This window comes from Choloepus didactylus, chromosome 18 (assembly GCF_015220235.1).
Source record: "Choloepus didactylus isolate mChoDid1 chromosome 18, mChoDid1.pri, whole genome shotgun sequence".
NCBI classification, from domain to species: Eukaryota; Metazoa; Chordata; class Mammalia; order Pilosa; family Megalonychidae; genus Choloepus; species Choloepus didactylus.
The window spans coordinates 68410643-68432846 of record NC_051324.1 but is presented as its reverse complement, the minus strand read 5'-3'; the positions used below and the strand labels follow the sequence as shown (position 1 = coordinate 68432846).

Here is a 22204-nt window from a genome sequence, read left to right as displayed (position 1 = left end):
TTTTAGTACAAGAGGTTTATTTCTCTCCCAGGTGAGGGTACACAGTAGCGAGCAGAGGTCTGCCCACCTGGCTCCTTTAGGGACCACCCAGGGAAGTTTAGTGTAGTCTACGTGCATTAAAAACACCTCCTCGAGTTGCCAAGAATGAAACGTTAAGAAGCAACGCCTTGCCGTGGCGGGAGTTCCCACCTGCACGTGATGTGGTCATACAAAGGGTGAGTCCACGGTGCCCGGGATGCCCAGGTTAAGGCAGGTGAGCGACACTGAGTTCCGGCTGCCCTGTGGCCTGGTTCCGTGACGGAGGCTCCGCTGGGGACTGGGAACCACTCGGCTGCCAGTTGTTTTTTACAAGGTGGCTCTTCCAAACTGGGAATGGAGTCCTGGTCCCCAGCCAAGCATCCCCGTTTCTGGGGTGCAAGGCGGGGAGCGGGTGGCAGTGTTGTGCACTTGGCTGGCAGGAGCTGGAAGCACCCAAGACCCTTAGCCCGGATCCTCGGCGGGTCGTTATTGCTTCCTGGCCAACAAGATCTTCCTTACCTGGCAGGTACAGGTGAGAAGGGAGGTAGGAGGGGTAGGGAAGGGAGCCATCCTCACTTCAAGACAAAATCACCCACTTCTGCCAAAAAGCCTTTCATGACAAACTTGCTTGAGAAGACGAGGGAGAGGGCAGGGTGGCCATCACCTGCCCCCCCAAACAGGGGACTCAGTATTTCCTCCTCAGCTTCCCTCCTCTCTTAAAGGGTCTCCCGCTCTCCCTGAGTGGGAGGAACCCAGAGCCCCATCAAACAGCAGCTTGGGACAGAACACCTCATTTATATTTATTTTATTTAAAAATTCACCCCACCTCGAAATCCATAAAAGAACCCACGAGGCCCATCTCTGCCAAGATGTGGTACAAAACCAAGTGTAAGGAAGGAGCCTCAAATCTACTGTAAAAATAGGATGTGCTATGGGTGGCAATTCTTTGGTTAATCAAAATGTTTAAAACACTGGGGGGAAAAAAAGGGAGAGTTAAGTTGCTTTTAGCGCGTCTGTTAACACCTGAGGCCGTCCCTATGCAGCTGACAAACTCACAACCTCGTTTCTGGGATGGAGAGGAGGCAATGGAAGGTTCCAGAAGACAGGCAGAATGTGGCAGGTATGCACCCACATTCCAGCAGGGGTCTTGCAGCAGAAACCTTCAAGCCTGGGACCCCCAGCCTCCCACCCCAGAGCGTCCCTAATAACTTTCTCCTCCGTGGCCCTGAACTCTTAACTGGATGGTGTTTTGGTCTCATCAGTGATGCCACCTGCCTTAAGAGGACCTCCTCAGCCCACCCCACTGTGACCTGCAGGGAAATGACCACCCATCTGTGCGGGCGGGAGGCGAGGGAGGGGCTGCCCTGCCTCGGCCCGGCCCCCACCTGGCTGCAACCCCCCACCTGGCTGCAACCCCCCACCTGGCTGCCACTCCCCACCTGGCTGCTACCCCCAACCTGACCAGTGCAGGTGGCGGGGCTGAGCCGCCGGGTCATGGAGGGGCTGAGGAACGGCAGCTCCGGGCCAGCACCTCCCGCGTGACCAAGCACCGGGCAGGCCCTTTCTGGCGTGCAGAGGAGGGCACAAGAGGGAGAGGAGGCCCAAGCCCCGGGGTCTTCTATCCTCCAGGGGCTTTCGTCTCAGCCGAGCCCGGGCTGGTTCTCCCTGAATCCCAGCCATTCCTCTACAGTGGCAGGTGCCTTCCAGTCCCCTGGTCCTGCACGTCCCCAGTGGCTTTGGTTTCTATTAAAGAAACGCAGCTTGTATTTGCATTAATTAAAAAACAAAACGGATCAAGGAGGCGGGAGCCCCTGAGAGTCTGTTAGGCTGGATACTCATTCCTGAAGTGCCTCAGGTGCTGCTCGTCCCCCACCGACAGGTAGGTGGCCCTCATGCTGGGAGAGTACTGTGGGGAGAGAGGAGAGGGGAGTCAGAGCAGGCGGTCACGATCATGCCAACTTCATCACCGGGTAAACCCGGGCATTGTACTAGGGAAGCAGTGAGCACTGGGAACCAAGTTTTAACCATGCTGCATTGTGGGGACTGGATGATACTAGGGGGGCTGGGGCAGGCACTTGTGGCTGGTGATGTTTCCAGCCTCAGTGGGCAGCACGCAGCCTGGGAAGTAGGGAGGGGTCCTGTCTCTGGTCCTGGGTCCATCGGGACACCTGGCTGCCAGCCTCAAATGCACAACGAACAAACAGGTCATCCGTCCTCCCCTGCCATGGCTAACAGCTCCCTTCTAATGAATACTGCCAGCAAAAAGGGGTGGGGGCCTCGTACCAGGGGCAGCTTCAGGGTGCACCTGTGCCATTAGGAGCCCACCTGGCAAGTCTGCTGAGGGCACAGGTGTTAGGCTCAGACAGCCATGTTCAAACCCCGCCATCTTACTCATCCTGTGACCTTGGCTGACATTCTTCAACCTCTCTGGGCCTCAGTTTCTCCACCTATAAAATGCACCTAAGAGCACTTAGCTCTTACATTGAAAGGATGAAATGATAAAAAGCAGGCAAGACCCTTGCTAAATAATACATGTAGCCCAAATGACTCAGTCATGCTAAGCCCCACATCAGCAGACCATTAACTTAATTTCTGCTTCTTGTGAGCGTTCAGCTATCCCGGAAGCCCAAACCCAAGGCCAACCAACCACAGCCCCCAGCTCTAATTAAGCTCACAAGTCCCAACCCCTCTGTGTTGTAGTGTCAGCCTCCCTGTACAAACCCTGCCCCTTCCACCATTCTCTACAGCTCCCTTCTACTTTCTGAATGGGATGCAGCCTGATTCATGAATCACTCAGTAAGGTGAGATCGTAAATCGCATGAGAAGTTTTTAACAAACACCCCTGAAACTCACTGTACATTAGAAACACCTGGGGGACTTAAACATCCCTGCCACCCGGCCGCACTCCCATCAGTATTTTTCTTTTATCGGGGTAGAACTCACTGGGAAACTGAGGCCCAGAGAGGTTGAAGAACTTCAGCCAAGGTCACGGGATAAAACTAACCATCTGAAAGTGCCACCAGTATTTCTTAAAGCTCTTTGGGTGACTCCAGTGTGCAGCCAAGTCCTGGAAGCAGTGACCCAACACAAAGGAGGTGCTCGGCAGATGCTCGTTGCTCCTCAGAAGCAGTGACACAGTTATGCTGGGCCAGGGCTGTTCAACTGTTCCGGGCACACAAACTCCCTGGGGGTCTTGCCCACAGGAACTCAGATTCTGCATCCCCACTAGCTTCCAGATGCTGCGGACCCCCTGATCCAGTAGCAAGAGCAGCAGGACCCTGACTGGTCAGTCTTCCAGGGGACGTGCTGACCCCAGGGAAACTTCTGGGGACCAGGCCACTCACACCAGGAAGAGAGTGCTTCCAGCTGGGTCTGGGGGAGAGGGGCATGTGAAGCTCTTTGACCCAGTGGGTCTCATCTGGAGACGATTTTACCCCCTGGGGGACATCTGGCAATAGCTGGAGACATTTTTGGTTGTCACAGCTTGGGGATGGAGGGGGATGTAACTGGCATCTTGGTAAAGACCAGGGATGCTGCGAAGCATCCTCCAATATACAGGACAGCCACTCACATCCAGAATCAATCACCCCGCCCCAAATAACAACAGTGCCAACGGTGAGAAATCCTGCCTCGGAGCAGTGATTCCCAAAGTGTGGTTCCCAAGCCAGGGGCATCAGATTTACCTGGAGACAGGTTAGGAAGCAAATCCTCGGGTCCCACTCGCATTATCCAAAGGAAAAACTGGAGGCAGGCCCAGCAGTCTGGGTTTTAACAAGCCCTTTGGGTGATTCTGATGCCAGCTCCTCGACAGTATTTCCCAAACTTTCCAGGACAAGGATTATCCGGGGCTCTTGTTAACCTACGTTCCCCAGGCTCTTCGCCCGGAGACCATGTCTTAGCGAGTTTAGAGTGAAGTCCTGGTATTGGTTACTTTTAACAATTGCCCTGGGTCACCTTGGTCCATCCAAGTTCAGGAAACTACCTGCGAGGACAAGAGGGATTAAAGGCAGAGCTGTGGGTGCTACAGGCCAGAAGCATTTCTAGCCAAGGCAACAGACTGTCCGATCCGATTGCCTTGCATGGTATCACTGCCAAATCCCCCGTCTTCGACGGATGGAGCTTAGCAGAGGGAGGAATTTATCAATATGTCAAGCACACAGACTAGTGATGGGTATTCAGAACAGACAGCAGGAGAGGGCAGGGGGTGGCAGGCTCTGTCTTTACTGGGACACACTTGGTTTTCTTCATTAGCCGCATCATTAGGTGTGTTTTAAGCCCCCTTCAGCGTCCTGGGGGTGGGGGGTGTTCCCCCAGGCAGGCTGCACTGGGTGGGGCCAAGTTGTCAACTTTGCCAAAGCAGTTAGGGTTTCTGGACAGGGAGGAAGGTTTATTCTGTCCTTGAGACTTGCAAATAAGGTCAGTTCTTGATCTCTGCTAACGGCAGGGGAGTGGCCTGGATCTTTCAGAACAGAAGGCAATCTGACAGTCATTTTTTTATTTGGCATCACAATGGGTGGAGTGTTTTTTTTTTTTCACAATGTCAGATTTCCCCTAATTATATCTTGCTTAGATTAATATTAAAATCAATCTGCATTCCTGGATCCACAGCGGCTGGTGGGAGGAAAAAGGATCCCGGGAGGGTTCTGATTAGCGATAAGACACCAGGCTGGGATTTTTAAATGTGTTGACTCCGAACACTTCAAGCAGCCCTGGATCCCTTCTTCTAGCCCTCAGGAAGAGAGAACAAAATTAGGTCTCGGCTGCTTCGAAGGGAAGCAGAGGCGCTCCGGGTAAATACACCAAGGGGGGCTCAACGGGAGGGAAAGACGGGCGGATGGGTACAGCGGGCTCTCAGCTCAGCCCTTGACATTTGTGGGGTGCCTTGAGCATCGTGGGGTGTTTAGCATCTATCCACAAGATGCCAGCAGCACCTCACCCCAACTGTGACAACCAAAAATGTCTCCAGACATTGCCAGATGTCCCTGGGGAGGCAAAGTTGCTCCTGGGTGAGAACCGCTGCTCAAAGGTATGGCTCAAATGCCACCTACTCCACAGAACCTTCTAGAATCACCCAGAGCAGTGCGGATGGTTCCTCTCTCTGGATCCCGAAGCATTTTATGGCACTTACTTCAGGCAGCTTTACTGAGTCACCCTCCTATAGATTATACACCTCCTGAAGACAGAGATGGGGTCCCTTTACCCTGATCTAACACTACGATTTTCAGAAAGCACTGACAGTTTTACCCAAGCCCTCGGTTCCTGGAAAACAGTGTAGAGTAAGAAATCCCCCCAAACTTTGGTTCCTGACCAAGACAGCCTTAGCTTGACTCAACTTTAGCCAGGCTTCTCCCTGACTCGAAGCCTCTGGCCTCTACAGAATCCAGAACACGTTCACCTGGCCTTGCTTGACCTCCCGCACCAGCCCCCTTCGCTAGCTCATCCCAGTCCTCAAAAACCCTCTGCTTCAGCAGGGTGGAGCCCTCTCTCTTGCTCTCCTGTGGTGAGAGCCTTCTGGTCTCTGCCTACAGCTTAGAAGCACCACGTTTAGGCAGCTGACCCATCGCACGCCCCTGGGGCCCTGGGGGCATCCTGGATTCTCAGGGTCCACAGCCCGTTTCATCAGCCCACTCGCCTGGTTCTCCATGTATCTCTTTCACAAGTTGGACATCTTCTCCTCTGAGATACCTGGACGTGGCAGGTGAAATCCCTCACACAACCCATCCCTGGGAAACACCTGGCTCTAGGACTCTCCAGCCCGCCCCTCTCACAGATCCCAGCCTTGCCTTCCATCTCCCCTTCCTCATTCATGCCACACCTCTAGAGAGAAGGCAGGCTGGGAGGATGCATGTGTGACAACAGAAGGACGGAGTAAGAAATAAGCAGCCCGCTCTGTACTGGCATTTCCTGTATGCCACACACGCAGCCTTTCATAGCAACTGTCACCTCCAGTGCCCAGGACCACCCACAAGGGACATGCTACAATCACCATCCCTGTTTTACAGATGGGGAAACCGAGGCATGGAGAGGCAAAGTACTTGTCCAAGGTCACAGGTCATAAGTGGGCAGCTGGCTGGCCCTGGAGCCTGTGTCCTCAACATTCTACTGTTTCTATATATGGCTCCACCTCAGCCAACGTTCTGATGACCTGCAGATGCTTCTCTTATATAGGACTGCATTTCCTTCTCGGCCTGCCCACCCCTCCAGCCCAGGCTCCTGCCCTCTGCTGAGTCTCAGCTCCCCCGGCTGGGGCGGTGAGTGGGCAGGAGGCAGAGACCCCACTTGGGCATCTCCTGGGGCCACTGGGAGCTGAGCGGGTTTGAGGAAGGCCGTGCTTGGTCCAGAGGCCACGGGTGCAAGGACAGACACAAATCCTAAAAGAATTCTCCCTGCTGCAAAACGGGGATAGACTACCCTGCCCGCTTTCTTACAGCAATTCCTTTAGAAAACTTGTAAATTATTTCTCTGTCCCTTTGAGAGGTACATAAATCCATTTTAAAGGTTAAATAAGCCTCTTGTCAGTTTTATAACCCAGGAATGTATGTGTAAGGATCTCAGAGCCATGTCTTTGACATGTAAGCATTAAGGAAGATAGCACCCCTCTCACCTTGTCTCGGCGAGAGTTTAACTTAGGTGCTTGGCTCCAAGTTGTAGCTCCCTGCTTGTCACAGAGTGTTATGAAGTTTTATTATTCCTTCGGATAAAGGCAATGAACTGACACAGATGGCCGCCCCCATAATCAGGTGAATTTAGGAAGGACTATTGGGTGACAAACGGTGCTGTGAGGCCTCTTGCTTGGGGCCAGGCATCATGTATCTATCTACCTGCCCGGCCTCACAGACAGGTGAGGTTTCTTTCCAGCTCTGCAATCTCCCCCTCAGCTCACCTGGGATGTGCGTTACGGTCTGGTTTAATGCTGAGTAAATAACAAAACGCTTTAATTCCTTTCTGCTTTTGTGGAGAGGATTCACTGGGATGGCGGAGGGTTTTATTTTAAATCATTCCCCCTACAGGGCCACAGCAGCGTCTTTGCCTTCCAGATTACCGTGGGAGGGGGGGAGCCTCTTCCGATGAGTGGAACGTTCTCGTAGCGTGGGTTCCCGCCGAAGAGCACGGCTTGGTTCCTGCAGGGCAGAGGGGAGAGCTCAGGTGGGGTCAGGTGTGTGTGTGGGGGGAGATGGGTGGGGGGTGGGGAGCTGTGCATGTGAATGTCTAGAGAAGGTTCTGTGGGTGTAGATATGTGAATGGAACACAGACTAGCGTGGATGGAGTGTGAGCAGGAAGGCAAGGGCCCAGGGGAGAGGCAGCAGGTGGGGTTCAGCAGGTGCAGGAAGCAGGTGACCTGGTGCTGATTCTTCCTCCCACATGGGGGGGGGGTGTGTGGAGGGGTGAGCAGATGCTGCCGGGGGCCTTCCCTGCAGGCATCTGCGGCTGCAGTGGGGGGACCGTGGTTGGCTTTTGATGCTTTCCCTTCCCCACCCGGCTCTCTGGATGCAAACATGCAGCCGGCAGACCCAGCTCTCTCCCAGGGCTGGAAAGCATGGGGCTGCCCCAGCCTGGGATACGTGTGTGGGGGTTAGTGGGGGAGGGCTTCCCTGGGGAGCCCCTGCCGTACATGTACTCAGAGACAGGAGCATTGGAGATGGTCTGGGCAGGGGGCTGGAGGCTGGTCTGGCTGCCCAGGCCGCTGCTGTAGCTGCAGAAGCTGTGAAGCTGCCCACGAGGGGGGTTGTAAGCGGCGATGCGCCGGGCCTGGGGATTAAAGGGGTCATCGTCGTCGATGTCATCATAGTCCCTGTCCCTAGAGCGAGAGGGAGAATGTGAGCAGCTGTGAGGGAGGCTCCGAGGGAACTACGTTCCAGCCTGCTTCCCAAACTTTCCTCCCAGGTCTCTTTCTCTGGCCAGGTGTGTCTCCTTGAGATTCCTCTAGAGCGTGGTCCTTGGCCCTGCCTCACACGGATCACTCCTCCCCCATTCCCAATTCCATGGCCTTCTCCTCCAGGAAGTCCACCAGGCTGAATGTGCACATTGATTCTTCCTTCCCTGCTACCTCTTGTCTTATCTCCTCACAAGGTGTGTAACCACCAGCTTGTGTCTCTAGCTCCTCAGGGAGATTACAGGTTCCCTGATAATAGTGATGGAATTTATCTTTCTTGTTATTCTCTGGGGCCCCTCTCCCAGCATGGAAAACTATCTTTGGGAATCCATGTTGCAGACTCCTGCTGCGGAAGAGAGGAGAAGCAAGAGGTGCCAGGTGACCGCACGAGGGCTGCCACTATCTTCTGACCCCAGCCCCTGCCCTGGGCTCTGTGGAACCTCCCACTCGGGGTTGGGCTGGAGCCCCGGTGCAGCCTCTGCAGAAATCCAGCCAGCCTTTCGGGGCTGAACACCCCCGCCCCTGCCCCGTCTTGGTCCTGGGCTATCAGGCCTTGGCTCAGTCACAGGGCACAGCTTCCCACCTGTTCCCCCGGAAGCCCCCGGGCAGCAGGAGGCACCCCTCCTGATTGAGACCCCACCTGGTGGCAAAGTGTCTCCAGGCCCGTGGCCCCGTGCAGATCATGATGGAGAAGGCCAGGGCAGCCAGGAGGGAGAAGAGGCCGAGGTAGAGCAAGCCCTCGATGCCGTCGTAGCAGATGCCAGTGAGGGCATCCAGGTAGTCCTGGAGTGGGGAGGGATGGGCAATTGGAGAGGGAGTGGTGGGCTCTGCTCTGGAAGACCCCTGCCCCGGGCTGGACCTGGGGCTCCTGGCCACTGTCCACCCCCAGCATCCTGTGCAGCCATCGACTGGCTGTGCTCTGGAGCTCAATACCACGGGGCTTCTTGGGTTCACACTACCTAGGCCTGCTGAGCTCCTCCTGTGTGCCAGGCCCCGCAGGACTGGCTCTGACAGACACGGTTGCAGGGTAGGGGGAGCCAGACGAGCCTGTCTGAAGCGGGGGTGCTTGAACTGAGGCCAGGGGGCAAGGAGGAGTGCGCCTTAGAAGATGAGGCAGAGAGGACCGGCTGGGCATGCTCAGGAAAGAGAAGCGGAGACAGCAGATGAGGTCAGATGGGGACAGGGGATGCTGGGCCTGGCAGGACAGGTGAGGAGACTGGATTTCATCACCAGGTGATGGGAAGACATGAAAGGGTTTGGGGATGGGAGGAATGCTGCTGTGTGTGGAAGGCCATGGATGGGACAGGAAGGGGGCAAAAGAGTGGGGGCAACCAGTTAGGAGCCTGTGGCCGTCACCCAGCGACACAGGATGGTGGCTTGGGCCATTTGGAAGCTGTGAAGGCAGAGAGATGGTCAGATTCTGGGTACATCTGAGCATATGGTTGCCAGGGCTTGCAGAGGAATGTGGAGGGGCAGGGGGGAAAGGATCTGGGGTGACTCTTGTGTTCTGAGCTCTGCAGTCAGACTGCCAGATGCAAAACCCAATGCCTGGGCTTGCCAGTTCTGGCATTTTCAGGAAGCTACTTAACTCTGTAAGTTCCTGAATCCTCATCTGTAAAATTCCTCCCCCCAAATAACATCTACTTCACAGTGTAACTGTGAGGAGTAAATGACTGCATAAAACAGGGCTGAACATGGAACTGAGTTCTCAATAAATGGCAGCCACAATCACTATTACTATTCATTCCAAATCCATGTGGGATGTGAAAGCTGCCAACGTACATTGGCTTACTGCTTTTGGGGGCTTCACATATTCTGGCATTATAGCATCTCTGTCTGATATTCCAAATTTCTAAGAGATGACCCTGGCAATGAGCATTAGGACTTGCAACCCAGGGAAATGGGTGGGTTGACCAGAAGGCCGGAGTCTGGACAATGGGGAATTGCCTCCCTTAAATGGGTTGGGGTCTCCCAAACTCTAGAGCCAGCCTGACCCACACATTCCCTCCCTTAGAACCTTTCACAGAGCCACCCTGGACAGGCTTGGTCTTGGTCACTGGACAGGCTCAAGAAGCCATGCACCTCCTCCACCTTCCCACCATCCAGCTTTAGCTCCATTCCTATGTCTCCACTGGTTTTTTTTCCCCTGGGAAAATGTGGTCCACTGTGGCACCCACACCTTCACACGCCCCCCCAGGGTCACCCTGAGCACCTTGTGCAGCCCCCGACAATCCAGCATGGCCGTCAGCTGGTGAAGGCCGGCCTCAGATGAGTTCAGCAGCAGCTGGATCTCGAGCAGATCTCCCTGAAGCAGGAAGGGAGAAAGGCAAACATGCAGAAGACAGAATGAATGACGCAGAGTGAGCACATGGGGAGGGCCTGCAGACAAAACCACAAAAGGGCAGCCGGTGCAGAGAACCCTTAAAGGCCAGGGAGGGCCCAACCCGCCAGGGGAGGGAGCTCAGAGACAGCAGCATGCTCTCCCCAGCCTGGGGCTCAGAAGGGGAAAGGACAGGGGAAAGGGTTGTCAGAGTGCAGCTGGAGCTCCCTCTCTTCCGGCAGGGCTGCTGTGGGAGGCCTTACCTCTGCCGAGGGGAAGTGGGGCACGGCAAACTGCAGCAGCCCCCCAATCTGGATCTGCATGGTGGTCAGTGAGCGCTGGAAGACGGTCAGCACCTGGGCCGGGAGAGACCAGCAGTCACGCCGTGAGGCTTGATGCCCAGGAGCCCCCATGGCCGCCCCGGGCCTGCTCCCCTGCAGTCCCACCCCTCACTGCCTCTCCAAGTGGCACCCCTGATTATGGACTTTCCCACTTGCAGGGAGCTTTCCCCTCATCCCTCAGGGTTCTTGAGGGCCACATAGTCCTCTTGCTTCTCCCTCCTTAGCGTAGGCCACAGACTAGCAGCATTGGTCTCAGCTGGGAGCTTGTGAGAAAATCAAGAACCACAGGCCCCAGCCCAGACCTGCTGCATGGCATCTGCATTTTAACCAGATCCCCAGGGCATGTGTATACCCCTAAAGACGGGAGACATGCTGATCTAGAACACACTGCACGAGAGCACCGCCCCCTTCAGAGAAGCGGCTAAACAGAGGACCACGATGGAGCAAGAAACCTCAGCCACCTGCCCATCCTTTCTACTGGTCAGTGTTGAGGGTGGGGGTTGTGAGGTTGCAGGTAGAGGAGGCTATAGGTAGGGTGAGGGCTGGCCTGGGCAGGCCGTACCTGTTGGAAGGGGCTGCTTGCACTCTGGCTGCAGTACAGGTAGTAGCGGGTCACCTCTGCAAGGCAAAGACACTGGCTTCAGGAAGGAGCCCATCCGTTCCCGGCGGCCAAGCCAGGCTGTCGTCCCGAAGGAGGGCAGATCTAGGAAATGACCCAGAGGCCCAGCTGGCCCTGAAATCTGGGGCAGGCAGGTCGGGGGTTGAGGAAGTAGATGACTATGGGGCTGAAAGGGGTAAGTAGAGGCACGGCCTGGCTGTCCATGTGGGCAGAAGCCCCGTGCTCCTTACCTGTTCTAACCTGGCCCTGTGTGATGTTCAGGATGAAGGTGTCAGGAGCCACGCAGAAGTCACTGGTGCCCTGAGCGAGGGAGAGATGGAGGGGATGGAGTCAAGTCGACGTGGCAGGGGCCCGGGCACCTCCTGCCCCAGCCACTCGGTCCCTTTCAGCTCACTGCGGGGGGTGGGGGCAGGGGACAGGACTGGGAGCCACCCTCTGTGGGTTCAAGTCCCAGCTCTGTGACCTTGGAAAGGTGATTTAATCTTCCTATGCCTCCCTTTCCTCATCTGTAACACGGAGCTAACAATGCTATTTGCCTTATGAATTAATATATGTAAAACATTCAGCAAAGTGTCTGGCAGAGGGCAAGAACTATGTCACACACGCACTCACACACCAACAAACGCACACCCACACAGTCCTGCCCCCCCACCCCCATCCTTCCGGCTCCTCACACACCAGCAAGTGCCCAGCACCCCGGGAGAGATGCTTCGTGCTCCAGTCATTACTGCACTTATAATCAATGAGGCCGGGGAGAACCAGCAGGTTCCAGGGTGCTACCCACCAGTCCTGAGCAGGGGATGGGGAAGCTTTGGGGAAAGTGAATAGTGGGGACCTCTCCTCGGTCTGGGTCACTCCTAAGAAGTCTGGGCTCCAAGGAGGGAAGGGGACAGGAGGCCCCTGTCACAGGCACCACTAATGAGGTGTCCCTGCCCCTTCTCACGGCCATGCCTGCTCCGACTTTTTAGCCGGCGCAATCAGCCCTGGGCTCCCATCTCCTAAGGGAGCTGTATCAGGTTGGTTTGGGGAGTGGGACTTAGTGGGGATCCAACAGAGGTCTCCCACTGACGAAGACAAGTGCATGGGTGAGCATTCACGTGACGGCGATGGGGGTGGGGGGAGGGCAGGGGAGGGGAGAGCAAGGGGGGCCCCGGGCACAGCTGGGGCAGCCGGGAGGAGCTATTGCCTGGGACCCTCCCAAGTGTCCGCTGAGCCTGCAGTGACGGCTGAGCTCCTGAGAACAGGGGTGGTGGTCTGAAGGGGCCAACCTGTGACCCTCACATAGTCACACTAAAGGAAATAAGCTATTGCTTATTGAACACGTGCTACGTGCCTCCCAGGGATCGACCAAGACCTCTTATTCTCTCAACAACCCTCCGAGGCAAGTACTAGTGTTCTCTCCATTTTACACATGAGGAAACTGAGGCACGGAGGGCTTAAGTAACTTTTCCGAGGCTCCTGCTGCCGCCAAGGGGTGGGTGGGGGGTGTGGACCCAGGCGGGGTGGGAGGGCTCCAGAGGCCGCGGTCCTCGCCCCCTCACTCTGCGGAGCCAGGGCTGACACCCGCCGCGGCTGGCTTCCCACAGAGCCCTCAGTCTGAGGCCCGGTGTGGCCAAAGGCCTACGATGACCCTCCCTCTTCTCACCGAGGCCACCTCCTCCCCCATCCCCCTTCTTGGGTGTTTCCCTCCTCTCTGCCCTGAACCGAGCCTTCATCCTCCTAAAGCTCTTTATCCTCTGGGGCTCTGTCACACGTGCCCTCTCGCCCTCCCCCGTTAAACTCCTGAGTCACAGGCTGTGCAGCTGGGGTCACAGAAGGGGAGGCTCAGAGTTGCCCAACAGCCTACAGCCCAGTGCTCCCACCCCCACCTCAGGCTCCTCCTTCTTGGTTACTCTGTAGATTCCCAGGAGCAGTGAGGTCCTTTCTGGGTGGTGGAGAAGGGAGAGGGAATGTTATGGGCCAAACTCTAACCCTCAAAAAGATATCTTCATTCTGGGAAAACTGGATTTTCATATGTGTGCTGGTTTGAATGTATTATGTCCCGCAGAAAAAGCCATATTCTTTGATGCAATCTTGTGGGGCAGACATATTAGTGGGGATTAAGTTGGAATGTTTGGATCAGGTTGTTTGCATGGAAATGTGCCCCATCCAACTGTAGGTGATAACTCTGATGAGATATTTCCATGGAGGTGTGGCCCCACCCATTCAGGCTGGGCCTTGATCAGTGGAGCCATATAAATGAGCTGACGGCAGAGGGAACTCAGTGCAGCTGTGAGTGACGTTTTGAAGAGGAGCTACAGCCAAGAGGGACATTTTGAAGAAAGCACAGGAGCTGCAGATGAGAGACAGTTTGAAGAAAGCCGTTGAAAGTAGACTTTTGCTCTGGAGAAGCTAATACCCCAAGTGCAACTAAGAGTGATATTTTTGAGGAACTGCAGCCTAGAGAGGAATGTCCTGGGAGAAAGCCATTTTGAAGCCAGAACTCTGGAGCAGACGCCAGCCACGTGACTTCCCAGCTAACAGAGGTTTTCCGGACACCATTGGCCATCCTCCAGTGAAGGTACCTGATTGCTGATGTGTTACCTTGGACACTTTATGGCCTTAAGACTGTAACTGTGTAACCAAATAAACCCCCTTTTATAAAAGCCAATCCATCTCTGGTGCTTCGCATTCTGGCAGCATTAGCAAACCAGAACAACATGCAAAGAGTGAAAGTGGAGCCTTACCTCACACCATATACAAAAATTAACTCAAAATGGATCAGAGTCCTAAATATAAGAACTAAAAATCCTAGAAGAAAACGTACGGAAACATCTTCAAGTCCTTGTGTTAGGCAATGGATTCTTAGACTTTACACCAAAAGCACAAGCAACAAAAGAAAAAATGGATAAATGAGACCTCATCAAAACTGAAAATTTCTGGGCATCAAAGGACTTTTTCATGAAAATAAAGATGACCTATTCAGTGGGTGAAAATATTTGGAAACCATTTATCTGATAAAGGTTTAATATCCAAAATATACAAAGAACTCCTACAACAAAAATACTCAACTCAACAACAAAAAGACCAACAACCCAAGGGAAAAAGGACTGGAAGAGACATTTTCCCAAAGATATACAAATGGCCAAAAGCACATGAAAAGATGCTCAACATCATTAACTATTAGGGAAATGCAAATCAAAACCACAAGATACCATTTCACAACCAACAGAATGGCTGCTATTAAAATAACAGAAAATAATTAGCATTGGTGAGGATGTGGAGAAATAGGAACACTTGTGCACTGCTGGTTGGAATGTAAAAAAACAAAGCAAAACAAAACAAAAAACAGGGCAAGCACTGTGGAAGATTGTTTGGCAGTTCCTCAGAAAGTCAAGTATAGAATTATGACCCAGCAGTCCCACTTCTAGGTAAAAACCCAGAAGAACTGAAAGCAGGGACTCGAACAGATACTTACACACTGATGTTCATAGCATAATTATTCACAATTGCCCAAAGATGGAAGCAACCCAAGTGTCCATCAACCAACAGATGGATAAACAAAATGTGGTCAATCCACACAATGGAATGCTATTCAGTCATAAAAAAGAATGAAGTTCTGATATATGTTAAAATGTGCATGAACCTTGAAGATGTCATGTTGAGTGAAATAAACCAGACACAAAAGGACAAATAGTTTGTGACAAATAGTTCACTTATATGAAATAACTAGGATGTGCAAATTCATAGAGACAGAAAGTAGATTAAAGGGTACCAGGGGTGGGGGCAGGGAATGGGGAGTTGATGCTTAATTGGTGCAGTTTCTGCTTGGGGTGTTGAAGTTTTGGTGACGAATGGACGGTGGTGATGGCAGAACAACACTGTGAATGTAATTAACACCATAAATTGTATACTTGAAACTGGTTAAAATGGGAAATTTTATGCAGCCTTATACGTTACCACAATAATAGCAATAATAAAGATATGTGGAAGTCCTAACGCCTGGTCCCGTGACTGTGACAATTATTTGAAAATGCGATGAGCTAAGATGAAGCCAAACCTGGTAAGGGTGAGCCCTGACCCTATTACTGCTGTCCTTATTGCAGGGAAGTTTGGACAGGGACAGACAGACAGACAGAAGAGGGAGAAGCCTATGGGACGAGAGGCAGCGACCGAGGTGCTGCAAGCCGAGGGATGCCAAGATTCCAGCCAACACCAGAAGCTGGAAAAGAAGAGGCAGGATCCCCGTACGGGCCGCGGAGACAGCCTGGCCCCCCGACACCCTGCTCTCAGGCTTCTGGTGTCCAGGTCTGCGAGGGAACATTCCTGCTGTTTGCAGCCGCTGCCCAGCTTGTGGAAACCAAACTAGGGAGGGAGGTGGCGGGGTGGGGTGGGGTGGGGTGGGAGGTGGGGAGTGGAGCGAGGGTCCCTGGTGTCACAGGCCTCTGAGAGCAGGTGGCAGCTCGGGAGGCCGCACAAAAGCTCCCCACAATAACCCGTTGACAGCCTCCCTGCCCTCCCCTCCTCTCCCAGCTCCTCCTCACCCCACTTCCTATTAAAATGCCGCATCTCATCTCAGCCCCATCAAAGGCCCATTCAGCTCCATCTCACACTCCCTGTCACACCAGGGCCTGACTAAACCAATTAGGCAAACTGTGTCTCTCTGGCTCTCTTGTGTTCCACGGGCGCCCGGCTGGGAGATTCGATCAGCACTGTTTCCTTGCACCCTGGAGCCTGGGGAGAGGGAGAAGGCCCCGGCGGGAGGGGCTGTCTCCCAAAGCATGGCTCCTGGTGACAGGCTGGACGTCCCGCTGCTCCCGGCAGGCCAAGGCTGTCCCGGGAGCAGGACTGGGCCAGGGAAAGCTCGCCGTGTGCAGCTCTCTTGTGCTCCCACGGCTCTGGCTCCCTCCCCTCCCTGGGCCACTGTCCCTTAGGGACAGCCTTGGGGGCCTCAGAGCACGACTGGGGCCCCCTTCGCTGCCCTTTCCTGTATCTCCAGAACCGAGACAATAAATCCTTGCAGTTTGAAGCCACCCAATTCGTGGCCCTTCCTGACGGCAGCCCTATGACACCAAGCCAGCTACGCACGCAGCAAAAGAAATGTCAACCAAATGAACGAACAGACTTGTGCACACGTCTAATTCACGTTAGGCCTACTAACGACCAAGCAAAACAATATAAGGAGCCCAAAACTATATAGGGAGCCCCCACCTTTTTTTTAAAAAAAAAAACACGTTTTGAGGTCACATGTGGAAACAATACCTTTTGCGTGTTTTAGGCTGCACGTGTGAGCCATGGGAGGGAAGGCAAGCTAAATGCTGACTTCCACGTCCCCAGTGCCCTGGCAAGCAGGCAAAAGTGTTCCTGCCCCTGCCCATCCCCAGCAGACCAGTCCAGTTCAGACCCAGAGGGACTTGCTGCAGCCTGGCAGGCAGGAATCAGCACCAGGCGTCTCCCCTAAATGCCTCGTGACCTTGGGCAAGTCCCTTCCTCTCCCTGGGTCTAGTTCCCAGACTGTGAGGTGAGGGGCCCCTCGGCTTAGGCACTGTGACTGGAAGCCAGCCCTGCCCCAGGAGCTCTGGATGGAACCCCGTCCCACCAGGCAGACCCTCCTGGCCAGACCCCCCATGCCCCCACCCCAACTCACCACGGCGGCGGCGGTGTCTGCAGCCAGGGAAGCCCAGCTGAGAATCAGGGCCAGCACCCCGCAGCACAGCATCCTAGGAGAGAGGTGGGCACTGGGGGTCCGGGCCGAAGGCTGAGGGCTGCTTGGGACAGCTGGGGGTGGATGGTTGGTGGGTGAGAAGGCAAGCCCCCCCTCCCAGCTGAGACCCTGCCCTCGGTCCCTGCATCTCCTACGGTGGTGCCCAAGGAAGTCTCAGCAGCTGCCTGCACCTCAGCCACGTTAACTGCTGGAAGAGGGATGTGGAGCCCAGGGTGGGAGCAGAGGTCCCCGGGCTAAAGGGACACAGGCGGGAGGGTGGAGGCTAAGGTGGAGGGGGACGGCGGCAGTGGCTGGAGGGGCTAATGCTTGGGCTGTGCTTTTCCGGCTGCTCAACAGAAGCTGTCCTTGCTTGGTCTCCAGCTGCTGTCTCCCCTTCAGCTGGGTGTTGAGGAGGGGGTACCCTAGAGTCTGCCCCTCCACACTGGCCCAGCGCGTCACCCCAGGGCCCAGGGGCAGGGTGACTCACAAGGCGAGCAGACACTTGGAGCGCTTGGCCAGTCCCAGGCAGGTGACCAGGCAGATGACCAGGTCCACGATGAAGAGCAGGAGGTAGGAGAGCCACCTGGGGGGAGGGCAGGGCTGGTCAGGGGGCGCTGGGCAGAGACCCCCACCTGCTGTGCCCCCAGAGGCCTGAACTGCAGTCCCCAGGCCCACACTGGCTCTGCGTTCTGACCCAGGCCCAGAGCCAGTGGCCACGCGGTCTAGACAGGGCCGTTTCCTCACCCGGGCGGGAAGAGCCCCGCATGCGTGGGCTGAAGGGCCTGAGGGGGCTGCACCCCATTTCAGCCTGGAGCGAGGAGCCCCCACCCCAATCCCCTGCCCGAACCTCCTGGCTGAGTGCCTAAGCCAGCACGGCCACCAGGACTTGCCGCAATGGTGGAAATGTTCTGCATTTGGGCCGTCCAGCTCAGTAGCAGTCCCGCCTACCTGTGGCCACTGAGGACTTGAAGGGCGGCTTGCGCAACTGAGGAAATGAATTTTAAATGTTATTTAATTTTGTTTAATTTCAATAGCCCCAGGGCTGGTGGCGACCATATGGGACAGCCCAGGTCCAAATTTCCCCTCCGCAGCCTCCCAGCAGGCATTTCCCCGGGCCTGGCGCCCTTTGCTTCCAGAACTTGCCGAGTCCAACTAGGTAGGCTTGACATTTCTGTCCCCAGATCTAAGAAGGGCCCCGACGACACTGGCTTTCTTGACAAACTCTCTGCCTGGATTCCCCAGGGTCTCCCATCTCCTCCTCCCTCTGTCCACCTACAGTTCAGGGCATTTCAGCCAACATTTGCACCGGGCACTGAGCCTGCCCCCAGGGCTACCAGACCGGGGAGGCCCATTCCCAGCCCCCAGGGGCTCCTGGTGGGGCAGCAGAGTCCAAGGGTGTGACATCCTGGGCCCGCAGCCCCCAGGGCACCGATGCAGACCAGGCTTAACCCACAGGCCTTCAGCCCCCATTCCTTTATGCCTTTTACCCCCCAGGGTTGAGCTGATGGGGAAAAACAGGCAGACACCAATTGGGATATCTCTTTGAGCCTCAGTTTCCACATGTATGAAGGAAGCTGGACCTCCTTACCTAGTGGGACTGGGGTGAGGATGAGTGCTTGGTGAAGGCAAAGCCCCACATGCAGGGTGGGTAGGTGGGGTCAGCTCCCAAGCAAGGTGCTGAAGAATCAGCCTAAAGGCTTTGAGAAGATCCTAAACAAACCAGCCCTCTTTCCTTTCCCTTCCAGACAGCACCCCAAGGCAGTCCTCCCAACACAAGGCCAGCTTATCTAGCTGCCACTTCCATCCGACCTGCATTTGCAAACCAGTCAGAGGAGGGCGGAGGCAGAGACAAAGGAGACTTCTCTCCGTCCCCAAAGAGGGCAGTCTTTTTTGGACCATTGTTTCTCTTGAGGCAAGGACCTAAATAAATTCTTTGACTGCTCCTCTCCGCCAATAGCCTTCTGCTTCGCTGATACTAGAGCGAGGGTAAGAAAGAGTTTGGACTGTGGGCTGGGAACGGGGCGGAGCTGGAAGAAAGCGACAAAGAGGCTCGGAGGGGAGAGGGAGTGGCTGGAGCCCATCCAGCAGCCGAGTGAGGTTCTTTCCGCCTTTGTGAATTGAGGGCTAAGGCCAGAAGGGGCCCTTTCCAAATCCTCGGCTCCCTCTGCAGCGTGGGGGCAGGGCCCTGGGAAGATACCTGGGGTTCACAGGAAAGAAGTCGGGGGCTCTGGGAAAGGGCAGAGCAAGCCATCCACCTGGACAAAGCCAACAAGGGCATTTTCCTAGAAGTGGAGCTGGAGCTGGAAAGAAACATGAACACCATCTAGTGGCGTTAAATCCCATTCTGCAGATTAGAAGACCGAGGCCCACGGAGGGGAAGAACAGGGCTCAGATGGCCAGATGCTCCCCCGTAGGACACAGCCAGCCCCCAGGCACCTCTTAAAGGCCTGCTTTCCTGTTTCGAACCCCTACTCTTCACACAGCAGGAAATCAAGCTCGGATCATCTCTGACCCGCCTCTGACCCACGTCCCACGTGTGTGCTCCAGTACGTGTTCTCACACCCGGCCGTGTGCCAGAATGGATTCCTGGAAATAGCTCGCCGAACTGGAGGCCCTTCCCAGAGGAGCCCGTGAGGACTGGGGTTTGTAGCTCTAACCAAGAACTTGGCTCTCTCTGGGGCTGCTCCCGCCCGCTTCCCAGATCCGGCCTCGCGCTGACGCCATGGGGATCCGCATTCGATCCCTCCTGGGTCCGCACGCCTTTCAAAGATTTGGCTTTTACGTCTCCTCCAGCACTTAGTCAGGCCTTGTACAAAAGGACTCAAAAATATCTGCCTAGCGGACAGCTGTGCTCAAGAATCACCCTGAACAAAGAGCGAACCCTAATGTAAACTGTGGACTTTAGTGAATAACTGAACTGTAATAATGTTGGTTTATCGATTGTGATGAATGTGCCACAATCTCGCAAAATGTTCATACTTGGGAAAACTGTGTGTGTGTGTGTGTGGCAGAGGTAATATGGGAACTCTGTTCTTTCTGCAAGATTTTTCTGTAACCCTACGGCTGTTCTTAAGAAAAACAAATCATCCAGACAGCAAAAGAATCATCCCAAAGGAAAAAATGGGGAGGCTGTACAGAGGCAGCCTGGTCCCCTAAAGCTGGCAGCTGGCCCCTAGCGCAGTGAACAAAGCCTCTATTTTAAAGTAGGCTCGAAGGAGAGAAAAAAACACACAACCAGAAGCAGAAGAGGATGGGTGAGGGGTCTCTCAGGAGAAGGGGCAGAAAGGACAGAGCCAATTTTCAGGAGCCACGAGGTGCCAGCCTTGGAGCAGAAATTTTCTGCTTCAATCTGAATAAAGGGTGGGGATTTGGGGAGGGGGGTCATAGGGACCCCCCCAAGTAACCTATGTTGAAATAGCTGCTGTGCAGCTGTCACTGCCCCTTCTCCCATTTTTAATGAAATTCATTGAAAAATAAGCCCCACAATGTGTACAGTCCGACTTATTTCATCACTGTCGTCATTAAAATGCCTCCATTAAGCTCGTGAATGTACACAGCAGGGTCAAAAGGGTCACCCACTTCGTACCCTCCACGGTCCAGTGACAACAAGCTCTCAAAGCCCCAGGCAATGAATGACCCAGGTGTCAGAGACCCAGCAGACACCACTGTTTTGAGTCATGGGAGGCCAACACAGCCCATAGTACCTGCAGGTTCTTGCCATCCCTGGGCATCCATCTGGTGGGAAGTTGGACTAAGGTCCCCTTCCATCAAGAGTGTCCAGGACATCTGGAAATGCAGGGGCTAGAGAGGGATGGGGAGCACTAGCGGGAGCTGGGAACACCCTGAGCTCCCCCTCCTTGGGGCCCTGCTACCTCCTGTCCTTGGGAAGGGGAGAGGCTCTGGAGGGGTGGGGGAGGGCAAATGGCCACCAGGAGCATTTTTTCTGGACTCAATATTGGCCCAACAGTGACCTCCTGGTGTGGAGTGTTACGGTACAAGGGGAGATGAATCCAGAAAACGAGTAAATTGCGCAGTGCCGCTGGTAAAGGCTCTGATTTCTGCCAATGGCTTGAAGAGAAGCCAAAAAACAGGCAGAGGGGAGCATAGTATCAGCTATGTTCTCCACAATTTGTTTATTCATTGCACACTAGAGGCAACTCCGTGCAGGTGCCCTGAGCACACAGCAGTGTGTACATCATGACATGTGTCACCGCTAGGTTGGGGGCCACCGAAAACCTGAGAGTGCCACCTCCTTCCTTGGCTCTCCCCAATGACCTTCACTGGACCCTGCACATGGAGGAAGGACAGCTAGTCCCCAGGGTCCTCCTGCCTCCTGCGCCTTCACCTGAGATGGAGTGTGGGTGATGGAGAGGCAGGGGAGCTGCAAACGGACTCCCAGAGCTTAGATGACTTAGGGATGAGTTTGCAGAAGAAAACCAGGTGAGTTTGGGAAAGGCGGAGGAGGTGCCCCTCATTCTCCCAAGCTATGTAAATGAGGCTGGGGGCACCACGGGGCTTGGGCAGCAGGTACCACCAGGGGAGGCCACCGTCTTCCCACCCCTGCACCTGCGTGTCACTACCAGGAAGCCCTGCCCTCTGGCACCTCGGGCCCTCATTCTAGACACAGATCTGTGCCTGGAGTGGTGTCTGGCCACTGTCCACGCTCTGAACCGTGTGTCCTCCACAAGCCCTGCCAGGCAAGGGACACTTAAAGCACCTGACGCTTCCCCCAGTGCCAGCCGTGGACAGCCAGGGAGCTGTTCAGTCTCTAGCTCGGGGATCTCCGGTATTCCCCTCTGTTCTCCGACTGTAGAAGCAGTTGTTCTACACGCCCACCACCCAGGCTCCTTCAAGTGCTCATCTTCTCTGGTTGTCAGTTACTGGCTTATTAAGACCCTCCGGGGTCACTCCTCCACCTGGGCCCCAAGATGCGGGCTCATACTCCGCCGGCAGCCCACCTGTAGTACTCCACATAGCTGGTCTGGCCGGCCACCTCGGTCAGCTCTGCGGTGACGTCCGTCCACACCGGCAGTCGTGAGAGCTGGGCCCTGATGCTGGCCGCCATCTGCTGCACGAACTTCAGGGTCTGCAGGTAGTCTCCCCGGGCAGCCAAGATCTCACTGAGCCGGGCCAGGTGCTGCTCGAGGTCCACCTTCATCTGCTGGGTGGTTCCGGAAACCTGGGGAGGGGTGGGAGTGAGTCTGGCTCTCCAGGTAGAAGGAGGGTAAAGCTGGGGAAGAAGGTCTTGCAAACAGTGGAAAGAGGGCTGCTGGGGCTTGAGTGAAAGCACCGCCTCACCCCCCAGCCCAGCCCCCCCAGGAGCATCTGAGGCAGCCGCAGAGGACAAAAG

General features: G+C 55.0%; 1 protein-coding gene across 6 annotated transcripts in view; it reads right to left on the bottom strand.

Moving 5' to 3' along the window:
• The window catches only part of TTYH2 (tweety family member 2), a 38001-nt gene continuing 15797 nt past the window's right edge, over positions 1-22204 (bottom strand). Inside the window, exons 1-12 of one of the 6 annotated variants that reach the window (XM_037809259.1) lie at positions 21813-21950; positions 20559-20655; positions 17342-17437; positions 16798-16870; positions 11402-11471; positions 11115-11170; positions 10475-10567; positions 10104-10196; positions 8532-8674; positions 7631-7816; positions 7061-7139; positions 1-1924 (exon numbers count right to left, since the gene is read on the bottom strand). In XM_037809259.1, the coding sequence (XP_037665187.1) occupies positions 1841-1924; positions 7061-7139; positions 7631-7816; positions 8532-8674; positions 10104-10196; positions 10475-10567; positions 11115-11170; positions 11402-11471; positions 16798-16870; positions 17342-17437; positions 20559-20575 (990 nt within the window). In that variant the 5' untranslated portion in view covers positions 20576-20655; positions 21813-21950 and the 3' untranslated portion in view covers positions 1-1840. Of the gene's footprint in view, positions 1925-1957; positions 4001-7060; positions 7140-7630; positions 7817-8531; positions 8675-10103; positions 10197-10474; positions 10568-11114; positions 11171-11401; positions 11472-16797; positions 16871-17341; positions 17438-17802; positions 17822-20558; positions 20656-21812; positions 22034-22204 lie in introns of those variants that run through there. The other 5 variants (XM_037809255.1, XM_037809256.1, XM_037809258.1 and 2 more) reach the window with 5 other exon arrangements.